This window comes from Leguminivora glycinivorella, chromosome 12 (genome assembly GCF_023078275.1).
Source record: "Leguminivora glycinivorella isolate SPB_JAAS2020 chromosome 12, LegGlyc_1.1, whole genome shotgun sequence".
In the NCBI taxonomy this organism is placed as follows: domain Eukaryota; kingdom Metazoa; phylum Arthropoda; class Insecta; order Lepidoptera; family Tortricidae; genus Leguminivora; species Leguminivora glycinivorella.
Window position 1 is genome coordinate 273516 of NC_062982.1, and position 23935 is coordinate 297450.

General features: G+C 41.8%; 3 protein-coding genes across 3 annotated transcripts in view; 1 reads left to right on the plus strand and 2 right to left on the minus strand.

Annotated features, from left to right (window-relative positions):
- Positions 1-1745, minus strand: part of LOC125232063 (putative 1-phosphatidylinositol 3-phosphate 5-kinase) — a 65708-nt gene extending 63963 nt beyond the window's left edge. The window contains 2 exon segments of the mRNA XM_048137679.1: positions 951-1093; positions 1619-1745. Of these exon segments, the coding sequence (XP_047993636.1) occupies positions 951-1045 (95 nt within the window). The 5' untranslated portion in view covers positions 1046-1093; positions 1619-1745.
- A 446-nt stretch (positions 1746-2191) lies between these two features.
- On the minus strand, positions 2192-6474 carry LOC125232065 (putative 1-phosphatidylinositol 3-phosphate 5-kinase). Its single transcript, XM_048137681.1, has 3 exons — positions 6073-6474; positions 5208-5376; positions 2192-3476 (listed from the first exon to the last, which is right to left on the minus strand). Exons 1-3 carry the CDS (start codon positions 6376-6378, stop codon positions 3334-3336), a joined length of 618 nt encoding a protein of 205 aa, XP_047993638.1. The 5' UTR covers positions 6379-6474; the 3' UTR covers positions 2192-3333.
- Positions 6475-6874: 400 nt separating this feature from the next.
- On the plus strand, positions 6875-23839 carry LOC125231763 (ER membrane protein complex subunit 8/9 homolog). Its single transcript, XM_048137334.1, has 4 exons — positions 6875-7180; positions 7979-8128; positions 22289-22394; positions 23019-23839. Exons 1-4 carry the CDS (start codon positions 6968-6970, stop codon positions 23177-23179), a joined length of 630 nt encoding a protein of 209 aa, XP_047993291.1. The 5' UTR covers positions 6875-6967; the 3' UTR covers positions 23180-23839.
- Positions 23840-23935: the final 96 nt, after the last annotated feature.

Here is a 23935-nt window from a genome sequence, read left to right on the forward strand (position 1 = left end):
ATAACACAAAGTCTAAAATACTAAGACAGTCGAAATCAATCATGTGGACAAATTATGTGGTAACTTTTACTCGTACAATTTTTTAATATAAACAGGATAAAGTTATTTATAGGACTTGAGACGTATAATACCTACAATAGCATAAGAAATACAATCTTGAACTCGCAAATATGTAATCTTTTTTAATAAAGGATTTTTACAAAATCAAAAGTCGTTAGCAGAAATGAACCAAGTCGAATTAGATTTGATAAATTCGCAAGCTTGGGTGGTCACCGTTACCAACAGAGCGGCAGCTGACGATATCGTGGCTTCAATTTACATCCTCCTTAACCAAACGGCAAAAATAAAGTAACCTAAGAAAATTTATAGATTGGGGTCTAAAATAGCCAAGTGTACAGAATAAATGTGTGCACTTAAATTTCTGGCCATTACAGTATGAAAAAGTGGAAACAACAAATTCGACACGTTATAGCAATATTTACAGCTCGGAAAGATGTAGTAAGTAACGACAGCAACATGAGAACTCACGACATCACTTCCCAAATCTGCTTCAAAGACCTGAAACCGTCCAATAACAATGACTATTTCCAATTTTTTTTTTAAATTTCAATCGTGACCGTGCGGTGTCCTAATTATTTCATCGGTCAGCTTATACTTCGGTGGCTCCGAAAGAAAAAGGCCTCGCACATTCGATCATCATCATTGTGATGGCCAGTCTCTAACTCTAACAGACTATTCAAGCAGTGTCAGGTGGGGCGACAACGTTTTTCGTGGATTTTCAATACGGGAGCGGCAAACACGACCACACTCTGACAGGTGTAGTCTGGCCGTGGTGAACAGGTATCACGCTAATAACGCTTGGCACAGTGTTGACGGTGTCAATAGAACAGGGTTGTAGAGTTGCCCAGGATTCCACTTGGTTGAGTGTAGTTGTCTCGTGTTGTACTGACCTGTGCTGCACGAGCGGCAGCGCGGAGCGGAGCGCGGGCAGCAGCTCCGCGAGGGGCTCGCGGGAGCCTCCGCGCTCCTCCTCGCGAGCGAACATGTAGTTGTCTCTGGTCTTCGCGTTCGCTTTGTTGTCAGGGAACTTGGCCTACAACAGACATAGATTAATTAACATGCTTTAAAAATGTACCAAGACACAATACTCTCATGAGACTTACGACAAAGTTGGTGATTTGTCGAGAAGAATAGAAACCATTCGCTGTATAAACACTCACTCGGAAACACGTAAACATAAACCAGAAATATATGACTAAGCGCCATGTTGCGGAATTTCATTAGAACTAATTTCTTCATACCATACTGAACTATCACCATACATCAGAATAACAGCGCCTTCCTGACTAGTAGAATCCATACTAATATTATAAATGGGAAAGTGTGGGTGTCTGTTTGTTTGTCCGTCCTTCACGGCAAAACGGAGCGACGAATTGACGTGATTTTTTTAAGTGGAGATAGTTGAAGGGATGGAGAGTGACAAAGGCTAATTTTGTCTCTTTCTAACGCGAGCGAAGCCGCGGGCAAAAGCCAGTAGTCATATATTTTTGGTCAGGCTTTACAAAAGTGTCTTACAAAGTGAAAATTAGATTTTTTACATACATTTACACGCCGTTACCTGCAGACTCTCCTGCAGCGAGCGCAGGTCTGGCGAGATCTCCCCGGCCTCCTTCTCGCGCAGGTAGCTCAGCACCACGTTACAGCAGTAGATGATCTGACCGGTCGAGTGTGAGTGTTCTTCATGCCGTTACCTGCAGACTCTCCTGCAGAGAGCGCAGGTCTGGCGAGATCTCCCGGCCTCCTTCTCGCGCAGGTAGCTCAGCACCACGTTACAGCAGTAGATGATCTGACCGGTCGAGTGTGAGTGTTCTTCATGCCGTTACCTGCAGACTCTCCTGCAGCGAGCGCAGGTCTGGCGAGATCTCCCCGGCCTCCTTCTCGCGCAGGTAGCTCAGCACCACGTTACAGCAGTAGATGATCTGACCGGTCGAGTGTGAGTGTTCTTCATGCCGTTACCTGCAGACTCTCCTGCAGCGAGCGCAGGTCTGGCGAGATCTCCCCGGCCTCCTTCTCGCGCAGGTAGCTCAGCACCACGTTACAGCAGTAGATGATCTGACCGGTCGAGTGTGAGTGTTCTTCATGCCGTTACCTGCAGACTCTCCTGCAGCGAGCGCAGGTCTGGCGAGATCTCCCGGCCTCCTTCTCGCGCAGGTAGCTCAGCACCACGTTACAGCAGTAGATGATCTGACCGGTCGAGTGTGAGTGTTCTTCATGCCGTTACCTGCAGACTCTCCTGCAGCGAGCGCAGGTCTGGCGAGATCTCCCCGGCCTCCTTCTCGCGCAGGTAGCTCAGCACCACGTTACAGCAGTAGATGATCTGACCGGTCGAGTGTGAGTGTTCTTCATGCCGTTACCTGCAGACTCTCCTGCAGCGAGCGCAGGTCTGGCGAGATCTCCCCGGCCTCCTTCTCGCGCAGGTAGCTCAGCACCACGTTACAGCAGTAGATGATCTGACCGGTCGAGTGTGAGTGTTCTTCATGCCGTTACCTGCAGACTCTCCTGCAGCGAGCGCAGGTCTGGCGAGATCTCCCCGGCCTCCTTCTCGCGCAGGTAGCTCAGCACCACGTTACAGCAGTAGATGATCTGACCGGTCGAGTGTGAGTGTTCTTCATGCCGTTACCTGCAGACTCTCCTGCAGCGAGCGCAGGTCTGGCGAGATCTCCCCGGCCTCCTTCTCGCGCAGGTAGCTCAGCACCACGTTACAGCAGTAGATGATCTGACCGGTCGAGTGTGAGTGTTCTTCATGCCGTTACCTGCAGACTCTCCTGCAGCGAGCGCAGGTCTGGCGAGATCTCCCCGGCCTCCTTCTCGCGCAGGTAGCTCAGCACCACGTTACAGCAGTAGATGATCTGACCGGTCGAGTGTGAGTGTTCTTCATGCCGTTACCTGCAGACTCTCCTGCAGCGAGCGCAGGTCTGGCGAGATCTCCCCGGCCTCCTTCTCGCGCAGGTAGCTCAGCACCACGTTACAGCAGTAGATGATCTGACCGGTCGAGTGTGAGTGTTCTTCATGCCGTTACCTGCAGACTCTCCTGCAGCGAGCGCAGGTCTGGCGAGATCTCCCCGGCCTCCTTCTCGCGCAGGTAGCTCAGCACCACGTTACAGCAGTAGATGATCTGACCGGTCGAGTGTGAGTGTTCTTCATGCCGTTACCTGCAGACTCTCCTGCAGCGAGCGCAGGTCTGGCGAGATCTCCCCGGCCTCCTTCTCGCGCAGGTAGCTCAGCACCACGTTACAGCAGTAGATGATCTGACCGGTCGAGTGTGAGTGTTCTTCATGCCGTTACCTGCAGACTCTCCTGCAGCGAGCGCAGGTCTGGCGAGATCTCCCCGGCCTCCTTCTCGCGCAGGTAGCTCAGCACCACGTTACAGCAGTAGTTGCACACGCGCAGTCCGCCTGCGCACCCGAAGATCTGACCTGCCGAGAGAGAATACTTCTTGAGTGACTGTAATATGTAATGGCATCCTAAGCATCATAACACTCCTGGCGCGGCATAACACTCCTGCCCACAGCCGCAAAAGTTTTAGCAAAGATACTGCTCAATCGCATTGCTCCAAGAGTGGCAGAGACGCTGAGGGACGAGCAAGCAGGTTTTCGCCCTGGTCGCTCCTGCACAGACCACACCAATACCCTACGCATCCTGATCGAACAGAGTGTCGAATGGCAGTCGGAGTTGTTCCTCGCCTTTGTGGACTTTGAAAAAGCCTTCGATACCGTGAAGTGGAGCGCGCTGTGGTCCAGCCTTCGTCGCAGGGGCATACCCGAGTGTGTCATCCGCATCATCCGCTCCTTGTACGAGGGGAGCACATGTAGGGTGATACATGAAAACGAAATGGGAGCGCCTATACAAATAAGTGCCGGTGTGAAGCAGGGATGCCTCCTGTCTCCACTGCTATTTATAATTCTGCTCGACGACGTCATGAGAAGAGTGGTCAAAACGCCAAGAGGCATTTCCTGGCATACAAAGGTACTGGAAGATCTTGATTACGCCGATGACATCGTGCTGATTTCGCCATCTTTAGCCCATCTAAAAGCAAAACTTGAGAGTCTTCAAGAGGAAGCTGAAGCCATGGGCCTGCGAATCAACCGACGGAAGACTGTCAATATGCGAGTACAATCAGCTTGTAAGGAACCTTTGTTGCTCAAAAACGACCGCCTTGAATCAGTCTCCAAGTTTGTGTACCTCGGCAGTACACTGTCGAGTCAGGGAGGTGCAGACGATGACGTCGAGAGCAGAATTAAGAAGGCAAAAGCTGCATTTGCTCAACTCAAGCCTGTTTGGGATTCAAACGTGCTTACTCGCCGCGTGAAAATCTCCTCTTCGAATCCATTGTCAAGACCGTGCTTCTCTTGGCTGTGAGACATGGAGAGTGACAAAGGGGCTGATGCACAAACTTCTTTGTTGCACAAAGTGTTTGTCAATAAGTCCCTCCGGTCGATCCTCCGTATCTTCTGGCCGAAAACTATAAGAAATGAGGATCTGTGGAGTATGTGCCGACAACCTCCGATTGCCCAGGAAGTGGCTCTGCGGAAATGGAGATGGATCGGTCATACCCTTCGAAGAGGAGCTACCAACAGCGCCAGTATCGCGTTTGAGTGGCGGCCTCAAGGAGGAAAGAGGGCCCGCAAACGCCCCGTACACACCTGGAGGCGGAGCGTTGAGAACGAGCTGAGGGAATATGGACTGAGCTGGAACGAGGCCAAGGTGGTGGCTCAAGATAGAAAGGAGTGGAAGGATCTTGTGGAGGCCCTATGCACCTATGGGGTGCCTTAGGACATACAACATCCTAAGCATCAGAAGTTCAAGTGGAAACCCAAGGTGGAAATAATTTTGCTACCCTGTGGCATGTGGCAGTGTGGCAGCAATAAAAAGGATATTTTCCTTCATAATATGTATCATCAGTTATTGGCTTAGACTGGGCCACACCACGGGATTTAGAGTAAAAGTAAAAATCTTTATCAAATATTGTATTGGAATTAAAAACATTAAAATAAGATCATGCATTTAGTTCATTTTCATTGAATTAATTGCGCAGTGCACAGTCAGTTTGCTTACAGAAAACAATATTTTTTTTTAATTTTTAATGACAGTTGATTGTCTTCTTTAAAAATAATTAACCAATTTCTAACACTACATTTAAAGAGTACCTGGCACACGCTGGGAGCAGCAGCGGCCGCAGAAGACCTGCCCGCACACACGGCAGTGGTGGCGCCGGCGCAGGGCTCCGAACCGCGCCGCACACTCGTAGCACTCGCGGGATATATCGTCCGGCATCCAGTAGCGGGCCAGCTCCGTGTCCGAGTACTTTGTGCCACTCTGTGAAAGAAAAGAAAACACAACAAAAATTAACAACTTTGTGCTCTAGTGCAGGGGAAAAAGCACCATCTCATCTGTACTGAAAAATTTTTTTTACACAATCGATATTTAAAAATGGTCAAGCCTCTTTAAAATGGTAGGTGTGACATTTTCTCTAAGCACTGTAAACAATTTTAACTAAAAAATATATTCATATAAATACAATGCATTGCAAACAGCTTGGTGATCTATTTTTTTGTTTGAGAGTTAAATTAATTATTCATAACAACAAAGAAGTTACAGATAAATAAGATAATATTTTTTTGCATAAATAAGCTTGTTTAAAAGCATACCTTTTTCATCCTGTTTCTATTGCTGTGCACTGAACTTATAGCTTTATTTATCTAATAATCTTATTCTAGTAAGTATGTAGAGTTTCTAACTATTTTATTATTACAGCAACTTTTTCATTCCAATATGACTTTAAATAATGGGCGTATTTAGGTATGATGTAACAAAATAGGTAATTTGAAACTGTAATTATGCTATCTCTTTCATTCGAAATTCTCTGTTATCAAATAAAATAATCGCGCGCATGTTCTGTTTGTATACTGTACTTTGCATGTATACTCATTCATTTACAAGTGGGAAGGAAGTAAAACCAGAATTCAGGTAGTACTTATTAAGTTCGTATTAGATTAAGTAATGAGTACTTACGCTAGACCCCAACGCAACCAGACTACTGATCCTTCTCAGAACATTCTGCAAACTCCGTCCTTCGAACTCGACCGCATAGCTCGCCTGTTCCGGCTTGTCGTCGTACTCCTGCTTGCTCACATCCTCGTTCTGCGGAGACCCCTCTTTACTGTCTTCCGCAGCTTTGTTCTCAGTGCTCTCGCCCGTTTCGGTCGAGAACATCGGAAACTTCCACAGTTTGTTGAAGAACGTTGATACCCCGCTCTGCGATGATTCCGGCTCGAAGCGCGGGAACTCCGTGAGCTGGGAAGTGTCGTACTGATCCATTATGGATAGTACAACAGCCTAATTGTTTAGCGGATGTATAACATAAAGAATAGCGTCTGTTTTTATTACTATTGCAAAGCTATGAAAACAAGTCGATTTTAGTTGAGTTGTCACTGTCACTGTCAATCAGCTGAAAATAAAGTTGCCAGACTAATAAAGAAAACTCCTGATAAAATGCATATTCAATTTTAAATTTCAAAAAAAAATTATATTCTGCTTAATGTTTTAAACATTCATTATTCACAAGTCTTAATCTTTTCGTTAAATTAAACCTTCTTGACAAAACAGAATTCTTATATGATTGGTTGAATAGTTTATACACTTTTACCTCTCAATCTCATTCAACAGAAATCTGGGAAACTGACAATGGCTTGCAACACTGGCGCTATTTAAGTTACACGTAAAAAAGCTGAAAGTATTAACTGCATTTATTCAATGACAGTGATGACAGCACAATTTGACGTCTTCAGGTTCTTCTTCAGTCTGTGGTGTAAGTTCGTCAAAAAAATCGGAATCAAGAGATTTTTGGATAAAAATACGATAAATATAATATTTATTCACATATATTAATATTATTTTATCCTCCAACATGGGTGAAGTATCCTTAGAAACTACACCTTACGCTAAAATCATACTTCATGCTGCGAAATATCCTCACTGTGCTGTAAACGGGGTGCTTCTGGCCGACGCCACAAAAATTCGAGATGGGGCCAAAAACCAGGACCTGGATATTGTGGACGCTGTGCCCCTGTTCCACCATAGCCATTACTTGTCACCTATGGCCGAAATTGCTCTTACACAGGTATTTACACGGTTGAACAAAATCAGTAATATCATGATTTACTTCGAAGTTTAGTAATGTTTTCTTCCAAATAATATATGTCGAGGAACAATCAATGCGTATGTTTATGTCATTACTACTGGTATACACTCACGGAAGCCACATGTAGTTAGGAGGTCACATATCCTGTCATGAAGGGCTGGCAATTGAGCTTGTTGTCACAACAATTTGTAGGTTATTTATTGATCAATAAAATAGGAGTAATAGTCATTTATTATCTTACTATTAAAAAGTGTTAAAGTACTTTCTTTCAGGCAATATTTATTATTATTCAATTAAAGGCGAGCAGCTATTCAGCTGATGAGCCTATGTCACACAGTGTCTCATGATTTATGGTTAGCAAAGTCATGTCACTATCTTATTATTTAAAAGCCACTTGTCTAGTCTGTTTTTAAACACATTCACTGAGGGAGCAGTAACAACACTATCCGGTAAACTGTTCCAAGCCGCTACAACACGATTGGATAGGGAATGATATGCAGCTTTAGTAGTAGTAGGAGTGCGAATCAGTTTTAGGCTGTGACCTCGGGTCTCGCGGCTATTTAGTTTCTTTTTCTTTCCCCCTATACATAAAGAACTCTTTATTTTTTACTTAAATATAAAAGAACTGTTTCTAATTATATGTATTTAAAAACAGACTCGACAAATATTTATTGAATGGACAAAACACAAGTGCATAAGGACATTGACGTGCACGTATCAGCTTTAAGCTGCCTGTGCATTAGCAAATAATAATAATAATAATTTATCAAATTTCAGATAGAAACAGTAGCCCAGGCCAGTAATCGCATCATAGCGGGCTACTACGCGGCGTGTGAGAACTTCCATGACAACACGGTGGACAAGTGCCCCGGGCAGAAGATTGCTGAGAAGATAGTAGAGCATTTCCCATCAGCGGTGTTTGTAGTGGTATGTTATTGTAGAATAGTTACTACTAAAGTTCCGATGGCTATAGATTGACTGTGTTATTTAATCTCTTGGTAGCTGTTGAAGCTTTTCTAAGGTAAAAGGAGTAACAACCTTGGCGACCGGTCTGGCTCAGTCAGTAGTGACCCTGCCTGCTAAGCCGTGGTCTTGGGTTCGAATCCCGGTAAGGGCATTTATTTGTGTGATGAGCACAGATATTTGTTCCTGAGTCTTGGATGTCTTCTATGTATAGTATAAGTATGTATTTATCTATTTAAGTATGTATATAGTCGCTTAGCACCCATAGTACAAGCTTTGCTTAGTTTGGGGCTAAGTTGATCTGTGGTAACATATGTCCTGCCCCAATATTTATTTATTTATTTAATAGTGAGAACACTATGATATTGACATTTGAAATATATTTTTTGACGCTGCAAGCAGTTACTAAACGTCTTAAAATTTTGTAAGCGTGATGGACAGGTAGAAAGAAATTCATTTCTGTCTTTTTCTTTTTAGAAATTGTTCAATTTTTTTTTTCATTTGCCAAAATGACTTAAGTTCCTACTAAAAAGGAGGCGCTTAAGACCGTTTGTAAGTGGACTGAGCAAAATTTTGTTCAAATCGGTCCAAAAAAAGGTCTCTGTTGACGAAAACATAGAATTTGTGGCAACGACAGCCCAAATCTGAAGTCCATTTTGCTCTATCTCTTATCGTTTCCGAGATATATACGTAAAGTCTTGAAAGTGCGAAAAGTTAACTTTGCCATCACAGTCGTTCAGGCGCTCATGAGTTCTTTGTATGGAAAAGTCGAAAACCGACTCGCACTTGACCAATGTTCATAGAACGTGTTGTGGTTTTTTACGCGGGTCCGCGACTGACGACGTTCGAATGTTTTGTTCGGAAATGTTTGAGGGTGGTTTCTTTGAAACGTCCCCGGTGGCGGGTGGTTCGACGGGCGAAGGTCACACGCCGCACGCGACGGTCTGTATTCGTTTTGTACAATAGCAACGGACGGCGGGTGGCGTCTTGATATGGAAAATGACTGACTTCACTAAAGATAATGATGAACTCATTGAGGTAATACTAGAGAGGACACTGCGAGCAAAACGTTTGCGCTACAAACATAAGTCCATTGGACTTATGTTTCTGCCTGCACACAAATAAAATGTAAAAATGCCTTCCTGCGCAACAAGATGCTGTTTAAGCCATACGAGAAAATCGAATAAAACTGACGTGTCACATTTCATCGGTTAGTCTACACGCTATGTTAATCGATCTTTATTTAAGTAATTATTTCAATGAAGGGACGCGCTCCTCATACGCGAAGCTATCGCTGCCATTTTGTTGAACGAAATCATAGATTAATCGCATCATAATCGCACAGACTTGACATGTAGGTAATCAACGGTAAGGTCATCAACGGGTTCCGATCCCTGCAATGTAAACATCGGCTCTGTGTTTATTTGGAAATTAAAAATTTAAAACAAGAGATATAGACTAGAAAAGTAGAAAATAGTTGAAAGTTAATAGTGACTGACCTTAATTATTGTGGAAAGTGATAAACGTGCAAAATTAACACCAAAAACAGTGAAATTCAAATACCAACGGACAATAAACTAAAGTGGCATTTTTTAAATATATTTGGACCCCAACATATTACTGTAAGTGGAAAAATAAACAATTACGACAATATTTGTGAGAAACTAGCGTGAAATACAAATATTTGGTGAAAAAACAAATTAGTGAAATTGCCAAATCATCTCCACGGTGAATTTTGACAAAAGCGCCATCTAGCGGGTTCTGACGGAACTACCACCTATTCTAGCTGCCCCCGCGCAAGGTTTGGAATCTCTGCGGTAGATTAACTTGCCGCTATAAAACGCAACGTGGACAAACTAGAGGGCGCCACTAGTACTCTGATATTGATATCTAGTATAAAACTTAAACTTACCAACAATATCAAAATGAATTGCATTGCTTGCGAACAACGCATAGACAATTTAGAAAAAATCTCATGCACAAAATGCAAAGGATGCTACCACTATCCTTGTCTAAATATGACCTCCGCATACTTCCGAGAACATCAACACATTTTAATAACGGCATGGACTTGTCCTTCCTGCGAATTAGTCACTCGTCGTTTCAGAAACGACAACACCCCCACGTCGCCCGCAGGGATGAGGCATGCAGTCCAAAATAACGAAAACATGCCAAATGTTGTAGATGTAGACATGACAAGCACCTCGGATACATTTGACAACACAGCCATGTCAACTGATGAGATGCCATCTGTGCTCAGCGACATCGGCAGTGTAGTGGGCGACACCCGAATTAACCCCGCCGAAGTGAGCCGCACCGAACCGGCCCACTATTCAACCCCCTGCATTACCTTGGAACAGATTGGAGCAATGATGGAATCTAAGTTAGAAAAATACAATAGAAATATTATAATTGACCTGAAAAAGATAATGCAGTCTGAAATCGACACCAGATTACGGAACTTTAAGATGAAACAAGACGCTATGGAAATAACGAATTCTACCATAATTTCTCAACAAGAAAACTTGGCTAAGCAACTTTATGATACCACTAAAAAAATTGAAGCCTTGGAATTAGAAAATAAAAACATTAAATCAGAATTAAATGCTCTACTTTCCAACCCACGAAAAATAGAGAGTATTAATAGCGAAAATTACCAAAAAAAGTTTGTGCTCTACGGGTTAGACGAATACTACAATGAAACAGAGGGATCGTTATATCCTCGTATTAGCAACATGTTCAGCGACATACTAAACATAGAGATAAACGGGTTTATCGAATCCGTGACAAGGATAGGTAAAAAAGGAAATCGGCGCCCTATAATCATCGAGGTAATTAGTGCAAGAATGAAAAAATATGTACTCGAAAACGCGTATCATTTTAAATACACAGGTTATGCTGTGTCCGATATTTTGGACCGAGATGAGCTGGAAAAAAGAAAAAAGCTGCGGCAATCATTAATAAACGCACGTCAAAATGGACATCACGCCATCATACGGAATAACAAATTATTCATTAACGGAGTAGAACACCACGTTCAAACCGAAACTGAAAGAAAAATGACGTCACGAACGGTAACAGTGACGTCACGAACGGTAACACACACTATTGCGCTCGTGCTATCGCCTTCTTAAATAAATAGTGATTCGATAAATTGCCTGCACAGGTCGTTATCGTTGTGTGCACTGGTGTCGTATAAAGCTGTGTGAGTGAGCGCTGCCTGCTGCGCGCTAGTGTTAGTGCGTTGATAGCACTTTTATAGGCGTAATCACAAAGTGACTTTTTTTACGTTAGTGGGTACCGTGAAGAATTGCTCGTAGTCATAAAACGCCATCTAGCGGCAGACGACGGAACTCACTTGCATTTCAATAAAGGCGCCATCTAGCGACAGCTGCCGGAACTCCTTGCAAGAAACCTTTACTAGGCAAAGCGAATTACTGCACAATGGGAAAGTGCTCGAGATGCGGACGCTACCTGTCGTCGAAAGGTGCCGCCACTTGCGCGCACTGCCGTGGGGTTTTCCACCGGCAATGTGAGGGAGTAGTGCTACCAGAGGATGTAGCCGTCCCCAAAGGTTGGCTCTGTAAGGTATGCCATACGAAGCAGAGCGGGGACAACAGCTCGCAAGGCGACAACAAAGCCGCGCCTTCTTCTGCTGAAGCTGCCCGGCCCGCACTCTCTCCTGCCGCTCCCGTGCTGCTTGGATCGCCCTCTCCTGCTGCGCCCGCGCCGTCCGGCACGCCCGCTCCTGTCGGGGCCGGAGCCGTGCTGACCATCCCCCCTTCGCCCGCCTCGGTATCAAGGCCACTGTCGCCTGATGTCGACCCCAGGGAGTTAGACTGGCAACAGAGACTCGATAAGTACATGGAGGAGCAAAGGGCGTTTCGAGAGGAGATTCGGGCCACACTGAGAAGCCTCACGGATCGCATGAATGGAGTCGAGGGCCGCCTGGATGCGATCGAGAGAAGAGTAGCAGAGGTGGAAGCGGCACCCTGCGGACCTAGCGAGGAGGTGAACGAACTGCATCAAACAGTGTCACGGCTACAGCAGGAGCTGAATGAGCGGGACCAGGATGCGCTGCTTGCCGACTTAGAAATCGGGCATATCCCAGAGGAGAAAGGGGAAAATGTGGTGCATACGGTGACGGTTGTCGCCGCCAAGCTGGGCGTGACGCTGGAGCCCCGCGACGTGGTGTTCGCTGAGCGGGTCGGCGCGGTGGAGCGGGGCGGGGCGGACGCCGGGGGGGAGGGGGCGGGCCGCCCGCGCCGCGTCGTCGTGCGGCTGGCGCGGCGCCAGCTCAGGGACGAGCTGCTGCGCGCCGCGCGCGTGCGCCGCACCTTCACCTCCACAGACGCGGGCCTGCCGGGCCCCCCACGCCGAGTCTACTTCAATGAGCGGCTCACGCGCGCTAACCGCCTGCTGTTCTACCGGGTCCGTGAGGAATGCAGGAGTCAGCAGTGGAAGTACTCGTGGACGAAGAGAGGCCGTGTGTACGCCCGGCAAAGCGACGGCAAGCAGGCGATCTGCATGAGGTCCGACGCCGATGTGGAGCGGGTTTTTGGGCGCAAGGCAGTTTGATTGCAAGGGTTTTATGGAGGTATAAATGTAGTATTATACTTGATATTGTTATGTTCTGTGTATTCTTGGTTGGATATGGCAATGCAAACTTCACTAGCGAATATATTTATAAACTGTTCATATTTTACTTCTACACAAAGTTACACCGACTGTTTCGCTTTATGATTATATACACTTATACTGTCATTATTTATACATTACATCATTTGATCATCATTTCATTTGTCATTATTTATTATTATATTTTTACATTATATGATATCTTATTAATTACTACATACTGTGTTCATGACTCAAGCCAGTGCAACTATTATATTTATAATAATTAAAAAAAAACAACTGAAAATAGGTTTGTATAATGCAGGTTCCTTAGGCACAAACCAGGACAATCTTATAGCGGCTGCAACTCGACTAGATTTTGACCTCCTCGCTATTAATGAAACTTGGCTGACTGCAGAGAGCGATGGCCGGGCTCCGGTGATACCTGGGTACAAGTTCCGGCACATACCCCGGCCGCGGGGTACCCGTTCGCGCGGGGGAGGCGTAGGGTTTTACATCAGACGCAGCCTCAATGCCCGTACATTCTCCCACCCTGTCGACCCCCTGCACAGGTTAGTGGAGCAAATGTGGCTTACTATGACGGTTAATGGGAAGAAACTAGTGATAGGTACAGCTTATCGGCCGCCATGGATGGACATAGATTTATTTTTTGACGCAATTTCTGACACAATAAGCTCAATTCCCAATTATGACAATATAGTAATACTAGGTGATTTCAATGTTAATTTATTATCAAATGCTGACCCAAGAATAGTAAAATTTAATAATTTCTTGACATGTTTTCATCTAAATCAATTAATCTCACAGCCTACACACTTTACAGAAAAAAGCCAGACCTTACTTGACGTGGTATGCACGGATATGAGACCAAAAAATACATATAACGAACATGTAGGGTCACTCTATGGTCACTGTCTCGTAATCTGCGAATTTAATATTAAATTAGATAAACCTAAGCCATATTGCTTAACATACAGGCCTCTCAAAAACATACAAATGGAGTATTTTGAAAGAGACTTACAGTGTGTGAAGTGGGACTGCTTGTCAAATTCTGGAAATGTGAATGATATGGTTAGTGTTTTCCATAACAGCTTACTATCTTTATTTAACCTACATGCGCCTCTTAAAACAATCAGGCTCAAAGGAAATTCTAACCCATGGATTACAGACACAGTCAAGGATATGATGCGACTACGCGATAAGGCTGCAGCTGACTATCATAAGAACCAGTCTGAAGGTAAAAAACAATATTACAAGGACATGAAATCCATAGTAAACAGGGCTCTATATTATGAAAAATCAGCATATTTTAAATTAAATATAAATAACAAAATAAACGACCCTAAGTCACTATGGAAAAATCTAAAATCAACTTTATTGCCTAAGAAAAATACTGAACTACCGAATAATTTCAACGATCCTGAAATAATTAATACTCATTTTCTGACTCTTCCTGGTACTTCAAAAATTAGTATGTCTGATCTCACCTATTATGAATTTCACAGGTTTAATAACTCCATCTTTCATTTACACCCAGCTAACTCTGACCATATAATTAAAATTGTTAAGAGTCTTAAGTCAAATGCTGAGGGATGTGATGGAATTACTTTGAATATGTTATTATTGACATTTCCACACACTATTGACATAATCACCAAAATAATTAATACCTCATTTTTGACATGTACATTCCCTGATATCTGGAAACTAGCTCTAGTCAGACCATTACCAAAAATATTAAACCCGTCTGAACTCAAAGATTTAAGACCGATTAGCATCCTGCCCTGCCTCTCTAAAATAATAGAAAAAGTGGTGAGTCAGCAGTTAACTGATTATTTAGAGACCAACAATATCTTACCAGATGTTCAGTCGGGTTTCAGGAAGGGGCGCGGCACAGTGACAGCCTTGTTGGATGTCACTGACAACATCTTGTGTTCCCAGGATGAAGGGATGTGCACGCTGTTAGTGCTGCTAGATTTTTCCCGGGCTTTTGACTGTTTAAATATTGATTTGCTGATTTCTAAGCTTGCTTACTATGGATTTGACTGTAATGCAGTAAAGTGGTTTGATAGCTACCTCAATAATCGATATCAATGTGTAAAATTGAGTCAGAGCAATGGTACCACACAAACTTCAGTTCAGGCCGGCCTTAAAAGAGGAGTTCCTCAAGGATCAGTTCTCGGCCCAATCCTATTTATACTGTACTCCGCAGACATAGCCACACAGATCACACACTGTAAGTATCATATCTATGCCGATGATATTCAAGTTTATATTACTTGCAAGCCAGGGGAAGTAGATAATGCAGTCGAAATGTTAAATCATGATCTTGGCAAAGTTGCTGCTTGGGCCACAAAAAATGGTTTAGTGCTTAATCCTAGCAAGACCAAATATTTAGCTTTTGGCAGCAAGCATCAACTGACCAGACTTAATCCCACATCCAAAGTATTGTTAATGGGGCAATCAATTGAGGAAGTGCAAGAAGCTCGTAATCTAGGGCTTATTATGGATAGCAGCCTTCGATTTGAGTGTCACACAGTAAATGTAGTCCGGAGTTGTTTTTACAAACTGAAAGTACTTTATAAAATAAGGCCATTTGTAAGTGAGAGTGTGCGTATACAGCTGGTCGAGTCTCTCATACTTTCCAAACTAAATTATGTTGATAGTGTCTATGGTCCACGTCTACTTGCCAAGACTAAGAAACTTATACAGCGCGTCCAAAATGCCTGTGCTCGTTTCTGTTTCAGTATTCCTCCAAGATCACATGTCACGCCTTTCCTTAACAAGCATAATATGTTAAAATTGCAACATCGACGCAAACTGCATTTAGCCTGTCTTCTCTTTGGTGTCTTGAAGTTCAATGCCCCAAAATATCTGTACGACAAGCTCTCGATCATCAGGGCGCGTGAACGCCGGCAGTGTGCTGTACAGCTGGTGACGCCCCGGCACACCTCATCAGCATTCCGTGGTTCGTTCAGATACGCCAGTACGAAGATCTGGAATAACATTCCCCCGCCTATAAGGAACCTGCAAAATGTATATAGTTTTAGATGTAAACTAAAAGATTTCATGCTTCAACATCAAAGAACGCAGGAAACTTTGAGTCATGACACTAGTTGCATATGATCTAAACATATAATATATCCGTACCAGTCGTTTTTGTCCCATTTGCATTGCCATATCACTCCAGCTTGTTAATTTATGTATGTTTTTTAGGTTAGATCACGCTGCTTTCTGTGTCGCGGAATGCCCATTTTACTTGAGGCTGTAACATTACCGCAACCGCATGCATATACACCGAAATAATAGTCTTAAGGATGTTTGTTACATGACGCGACCACATCAGTAAAACAAATTATATTTGCTTGTGCTTTGTAGCCTTTTTCGCTGCGAATTGCACCAATAACACGTTAGTTACGTTTGTTGCCACCGGGCTGGGTGGCGCTAGATGCGGCAGGCTGGGCTGACAGCTGATGTGGTCGCGTTCAATGTAATGTATGTAGTTGATAATGTTTTATTAAAATTTGTGTTCTGTTATGTTTTCCTTTTTTCCCGTTTTTTGTGATTTATGTGTATTCTTGGTTTTTTTGTGTATTCTTGTGTATTTATGTGTATTCTTGGTTTTTTTATGTAAATAGTTTTATTTTTTCTGTCTCTTTTCTTCATTTTCTTTTTCTTTGTTGTGTGTTTGTTATCTGTCGTGGCATCACCGAATGGGCCCTACGGAAGACCAGCGCTGGCTTCCAGCTAGCATTATGCTGAGTTGGGTCCATTTCGTGATGCGCACTTACTTAATGTTCTGTTCTCTGTTTTTTGTCCTATTCTTGTGTGTACATGTACGTACGTGTTTGTGAGCGTCATGAATAAATGTCTTTTATCTTTTATCTTTATCTAAAAATGTCTACACAGGTCGAACGGGGTTCTACTCTGTGCCCCAATAACATTAGCGCTACTGTCCAGACTACGGTTAGTATTAACGCACCAGAAGAAACCAGCATCGCCTTAACAAGCTCCTCTACCAGCAAAGACGAAAGCGAAATAACACCGGAACACCAAAAAGACTTGAATCATAACTTAAATCATTCCTTTCGAGGTCCTCTTTCAAAACATGCAGAGTCTTAAAAATAAAGTTGACCATCTTGAAAGCTTCCTAGCGGAACACCCTTATGACGCACTGTGTCTGACCGAAACCTGGATTCACAAGTCGCAAGCGGATGTAGTCCGAATCCCGGGCTATACAGTAGCTGCAGCGTTCAATCGTCAGGAGCATAGCGGCGGAGGCGTGGCGATACTACTTAAGGACGGCATAGAGTACATAGAAAGTAAAGAAATTGTAGCTTTATCATTAGAGTGTGTTATTGAATGCTGTTCTGTATTTATACCGCAACTAAATGTTATTTTGATCTGTCTATACAGACCAAATCGTGATATAGAGCATTTTTATGTTTGTTTAGAGAAAATACTCGAGATAATCAAGACTAAAGCACATAGTAAACATATCATACTTGGAGGTGATTTTAATATAGACGTGATGCAAAAAACCAAGCAAAGCAACCGTCTCTTAGATTTAATGCTAACAACGAACTTATCCCAAATTGTAAAAGAGCCAACCAGAGTGGCTGCCCGTTCGGAAACATGCATAGACTTGGTTTTTAGTAACGAAAAAGTATTTACCCTTGACGTTGCGGAGTTTGGAATATCAGATCACAAAGGCATTGTGTACAGTTTTAAAGTAAACCCTAGTAATAAAGTTTTCAAAAATTCTAACTGGAAATTCTTAAAACGAGTCTACAACCCGTTAAATCAGCTAGCGTTTAAGGAAACTGTTAAATGTATGGATTGGAGTAGTATCTTAATACATAACGATGCAAATACTAACTACAAGGCATTCCAAAATATTTTAACCGAAATTCTTAATGACACAATTCCTCTAAAGTATGTCAATATTAGAACAAGTAAGAAAAAAAAATGGCTGACAAAGGGTTTACGCATTTCTTGTCAACATAAAAGATTACTGCGAATACATACCAACAATAATAAAACAGACGGCATCAGCATATTAAAAGCATTCTATAACTCCTACAGTAAAATTTTGAAAAAATGTATACTTTTTTCAAAAAAATCGGAATATATACAAGAGATGAAAAAATCTGTTAATAAAAGTAAAACTATGTGGCGAATTGTAAATGAAAAAACCGGGAAGTCTAAAACAGTGACAAAAAATAATATTAAAATTAAATGCCCTTACAAAAAAAATCTTAGAGACACCTGAGGATGTATCGAATGCTCTTAATAATTATTTCGCAAGCGTTTATGAGACTAAATCAGTCAATGTTAGAAATAACCCCGTTACCGATGCTAAACAAAAACGTACACTTGTCATAGAAAAATCTATGTTTCTGCGACCTGTTACCGAGCAGGAAGTTTTTAAAATTATTAAAAACTGTAAATCTAAATACAGCTCAGGTATAGATGAAATTCCGATTACCCTATTAAAAACTTGTATAACCGAATTGACTCCACCAATCACCATGCTCATCAATCAATCCTTTGCCGAGGGAACTTTTCCAGATGATTTAAAAATATCCGTAGTCAAGCCACTTTTTAAAAAAGGAGATGTCATGGATCCTTGTAACTACCGTCCTATTGCTTTATTACCGGCTATATCAAAAATTTATGAAAAAGCGATGTGTGAAAGGTTATACAACTTTTTAGAAAAGAATAACGTGTTACATACAAACCAATATGGGTTTAGAAAGGACCGCTCTACCTCATTAGCTGTGACTAACTATATGCAAGAAGTTTTACACATTTTGAATAATAAAAAGCATGCTGTTGGCCTTTTACTAGACTTAAGTAAAGCATATGATAGCGTATCTCATAAAATTCTACTCAGCAAGCTTTATAACGTAGGGATAAGAGGCATAGTACATGATTGGTTCAGGTCTTACTTGCAAAACCGGACCCAATATGTACAAATTAAACACTACGATACAAACACAAATGAAATAACAGAGACACGTTCAGAGAGACAAGATCTACACGGCTCTATACCCCAAGGCAGTGTCCTTGGTTGCGTGCTATTCTTAGTGTATATAAACGACCTGCCAAATCTAGTCAATACATACAACATTTTATTCGCCGATGACATCTCGTTACTATTCGAAATTGATAAAAGCGAAAATTATAACGAAATAATCAAAGACTGCCTCGACGAAATTAGCAATAGCCTACACGTTTTGAATCTTAATATCAACTTAACTAAAACTAAATTAATTCAATTTCACCACCAACTTAAAGAACCTTTAAATCTTGACATATTAATTAATAAGACAAAAATTGAGGAAGTCGATCATTTCAAAATGCTGGTAATCACTATTGACAGCAATGTAAATTGGAAAAAACATATAGAATTGACCAAATCTAAAATTTCTAGCATCACTTACGCCTTATATAACCTTCGGAAGACAACTAATATACAAACTGCCCTATCCACCTACCATGCATTTGCGCACTCCCTGCTTAGTTACGGTATCATGCTTTGGGGCAACAGCACAGATGCCAATGATTTATTCATGACTCAAAAAAAGTGTGTCCGAAACATGGTCGAAATTCAATGCCCAGATAGCTGTAAACCTCATTTTAAAAAATACGGTATATTACCACTACCATGTCAGTACATTTTAACGTTAGCCCTCTATGTATATAAAAATAGACATTTATTTACAGAAATTCGTAGTGCTAGAAAAAAATATCAGTTAGTAATCCCTCCTTCAAAAATGAAAATGTTATCTAACAGCCCCCAATATACAGCCATAAGAATTTATAATAAGTTACCTAATAATATTAAGTCACAGGAAACATCTCAATTATTTTATAAAAGCATTAAGTCACTTTTACAACAAAAATGCTATTTTTCTGTGGATGAATTCTTTACTGACATTTGTGATTAATTAGTTTTGTGTATAATGTAGTGAATAATTGACATTTTTAAGTAGCTAAATTTGAAATAAGCAATTAATGTAATTCTTACTAAGTATTATAAGCATGTTAATGAATGAATCTAGTATGTAAGTTTCTATGTTGCTATACCCTGACGGGTGCATGTTGTGACCTAATCTATAAAAACACCTATTGTAAACACATGTGTATGCAATAAATGATATGAATATGAATATGAATATGAAGTATAGTAATTGTGATTATATTCTGTTTGTAATATATAAAAGAGAAATGTTAAATTTATTTCACGTTATACTTATGAATACTACACAGTTCTAACACGAGTTGTAATCGATATTTTCATACAATAATAACCTATGATTTTCTTCAAGGGCAATTAAAGTAGGTATATGAAAAAAAATCAATAATGTATTTTTGTTTCACTTAGTAGAACTTAAACATAGCACAATGTATGATAGTGCTAAAATTAAACTGCTTACCCCCTTATTCATAAACGTTCACTAAAGTTATCAAGCCGATAAAGTTCGTTTGTCCCTTTCTATCACACCAATACGCCGAAAAGGGACAAACGAACTTTATCGGCTTGATAACTTTAGTGTGCGTTTATGAATAAGGGGTTAGTATTTTACAAAAAGTATAAAAAAGGTCTACACTAAGAGTGTCGCGTCTAGGTGGTCATTGGTCAAGTCTTAGGCCGTTTTCACATTATCCGATCCGATATAGGATGTCGGAAGGATTTCAATAGAAAAAATCCAAGATGGCGCCTGTAATGTATGGGATATCAGTCCGACATCCGATATCGGATCGGATAATGTGAAAACGCACTTACTCTATGACACGGTACCTCCCCACGCATGCGCCGCGCGCTGCCGGCCGGAGCACAGACTTTGTTTGGGGTGTAATTTCTAGTATGTTAGTAACTTAGTACATAGTAATTCAATGGATGAATTGTACTTCTGTGAACTGTTTTCGATATACTTAATCGAATATATGATGTAAATTTTTCTTTACTACAATGAAAGTGTTTGAGTACCAAGTTAAAAATTTCACTTTCTTTTTGCCGGTTTCATACAAAAATATCGTTTGACTGTCTCTTTTTTTGGGTAATATCAATATTTATATGGAAACGGATTAAGTCGCGTATAATCTTCTTCCTCTAAGAATTACAATGTAAGTATTTTTGCATTCATTTTGATCAGAGCACAACACAACAGTTCAAAAATCAGTCTACCAGAGCTTCTGACGCGAGGTTTTTTAAGCGATGTCCGCGGGTGGAATGGCTAATAATACTTAATTAAATAGACATATTGAATAAAATAAATACCAAAAGATATTCTTATACAGATCTACTACTGATTAAGTCCCACGGAAAAGTTCAATAAGGCTTGTGATGTTGGAACCTTGAACAAAAATATATAAATACAGCGTATATACCTAGAAAGTACTCAAGACTTGAATATAATAATATAACATTTAATGTGAGTATTAATTCGTTTGGATCCATTGGTAACCCTATCACCGGACGCCGCGCACGTGCGGCTCGTTTCTTTGTAAGAATGTTGTAGGTATTTAAAAAGGCAACATTTCGGAAACATCAAAGCAGTGGGCCTTCTTTACTTGTGCTATTATATATTCTGTGGCGCCGCGCCGGTGTCCACGTGCGCCACAGAGAACCTCCTATAGAGTAGAAATCTTGTATATTTTGTTCGCGATACGAGTCACCAGTGTTTGGGGTGCGAGGAGCGGGCGGGGAATGTGTTAAGCGCGCTGTGATTGGCCGTTTCAAGGACGGTGGGCAGTCGCGCCAGATGAAAAGGGACAGAAGATGGACAGAAGTATGACTGTCCCTCTACTGACGCGTAAATGGCCAATGTAAGTTGACCTATGCCGGCTCTGAATAAATTATAAATATGACTTATTTGTGGAATGTAATGCCGTCTGTTTTTAAATTTGAGCTTCTTGTTACCTTTCCACACCATTTCACACTACAGGTGGACATCTTTAAGGCATCAAAATACCCTTTTCCAATTTTTTAGTGCGAAAAACACGCGCTGCTTTCGGGTCTGTTACTTGGTCGATACTGATCGGGCACGGCGAGCGCCCGCGCTTATATCAGTGCAAATACTAGGAAGGCTGGCGACCGCGAGTCGTCTTGTAATGGATGTCTATAGGGGTTGGTCTGTGACGTGCGCTCTCTGCAGTGTGCGCTGCCGCTGCCACGAAACGTTTACCTACTCCGTGTAATACTGATAAAAGAAAGTATTGACATGAATTCACACGTTTCGGATAAAGTTTTTTCAATTGGTGTGATAGGTATAGGGTTCCAGTTTGCTTAATTTCCAGTGATCACATAATTCCTAGTATTGATTTAGATGCTATTTATTGAAATTAGATTAGGGTTTTTGAATACAATTTTTAGTCTGAATTCCACAATAGTGTGGCAGTATACACCCTTTGTTTTAGTATTAATATAAAATATGAAGTGCAATAGATAGGATACAGCTTTAAATTGAGCCGTTTCAGGTGGACAACCGGAAAATGGTGCAGCACCTGGACACGCCGGCCATCAAGCTCCACAGTCATGTGGAGGGCAAGTGGAAACTCAAGGACGCCACTAAAGTGCTGTTCCGTAAGTATTACGATTTCAAACCACCATATTTCTTTGTGAAATATTCATTAATGGCTACTCCTAGAAAATTATACACCCTTAGGAAACTATTGGTACTGGAATGGAAAGCATTTGTATACATATAAAGTAGCATGCGTAAATAAAAAAAAACATATTCAGTATACATAGGTGGTGCTTTCTGCCCGCACTAGTGCACAAAGTGGTTCCTTTTTAGTCAGGTCCAAGCTTCAGAGGGCCATCTGTACTGAAAAACGTCTGTAATGTACAATATGGGACTTCACATATGCACTTTTGCGCATTTAACATATCAATAGCCGGGTCCACACTGGGCGCAGGCGTTGTTAAGAATAGTTCTGCACAAGAGCACAATACATATTTATTGAGGCGTGAATCGTGAATGATTTACTTCTATTTAATTCTTATTCAAAAGAAAATACAAAAAGTGCCACAGAAATAAATGTGTGCAGAACTATTTTGAACAGCTGACCGACCGAGGGCCGCCACCTTGCCGTACAAATTTGCTCGGGCGAAGCAAACCTGCTCGCATGAGTACGGACATTTTCCTCACGACGCACCCAGCTAATGATATCACTCTTTAATCTGTTTATATTTGGCCCGTTGCAGAGTCCCCGTACGTGCTGGAGACAGTGTCGCAGCTGCTGCAGGGCGACGTGCAGCGCGCGCTGGTGGACTTCGACAACTGGCTGGACGAGCCCGCGCAGGACTGGACCAACGCCGGCATCCACAAGCTGCTCGCCAGCATCGAGGCCACCAACGACCAGTAGAGCGCTTCTACTGGTATCCTGTTGCCCATGTTTACCCACAATTCCTTGGATGTGCAGTAGACAGTATCCAATGCTGGACTGGACCAACTGGCATCCAGAAGCTGCTCGAGCTACCAATTGAGGACTATCGATAGGGATGTGGAAGTGGTGTACAAACAAGTGTGAAGTTCTTTTGTATGAAATAATATATGCAATAGCCATCATGTGGGAGACATGCTTTGAATCTGTGATTACCTTGGCCGCTGCGATATACCTGATGGCGAATTTGCCTATGTACTGTGTAGAACTTAAAGTACGGGGAATTATTTACACTATATGTATGTTACATGCGGTTTCAATATATATATTGTATGAAAATCTGACTGCAAATTGGTAAGAAAAAATAATATACTCTTATGAACAATCATTTTGTAATCAAAGTAATGTCCTAAAGCCCTTAAAAAAAACTGGGCACCAAGCTCATTTACAACGATTTTGTTCGCATTAAGTATTATTTTAAACATCATCTTTCATATTATTCATTTATTATTTTTTATTATTATTTATTATTTGCTAATGCACAGGCAGCTTAAAGCTGATACGTGCACGTCAATGTCCTGATGCACTTGTGTTTTGTCCATTCAATAAATATTTGTCGAGTCTGTTTTTAAAAGAGTTCACTGTAGGTTGATTACAGTTTCGGGCAAACTGATTACAGTTTCGGGCAAACTGTTCCACACTCTCACTACGCGGTTAGACAAGAAGTGACGTCTAGGG

Excerpts from the sequence above, each read along its gene's own strand:
- LOC125231763 (XM_048137334.1), top strand. The coding sequence starts at position 6,968 with ATGGGTGAAGTATCCTTAGAAACTACACCTTACGCTAAAATCATACTT. Across the intron at positions 7,181-7,978 it reads CCGAAATTGCTCTTACACAG|ATAGAAACAGTAGCCCAGGC; the intron begins GTATTTACACGG and ends ATCAAATTTCAG. Across the intron at positions 8,129-22,288 it reads CATCAGCGGTGTTTGTAGTG|GTGGACAACCGGAAAATGGT; the intron begins GTATGTTATTGT and ends GAGCCGTTTCAG.
- LOC125232065 (XM_048137681.1), bottom strand. The coding sequence starts at position 6,378 with ATGGATCAGTACGACACTTCCCAGCTCACGGAGTTCCCGCGCTTCGAG. Across the intron at positions 5,377-6,072 it reads TGGTTGCGTTGGGGTCTAGC|AGTGGCACAAAGTACTCGGA; the intron begins GTAAGTACTCAT and ends TTTCTTTCACAG. Across the intron at positions 3,477-5,207 it reads CTGCTCCCAGCGTGTGCCAG|GTCAGATCTTCGGGTGCGCA; the intron begins GTACTCTTTAAA and ends CTCTCTCGGCAG.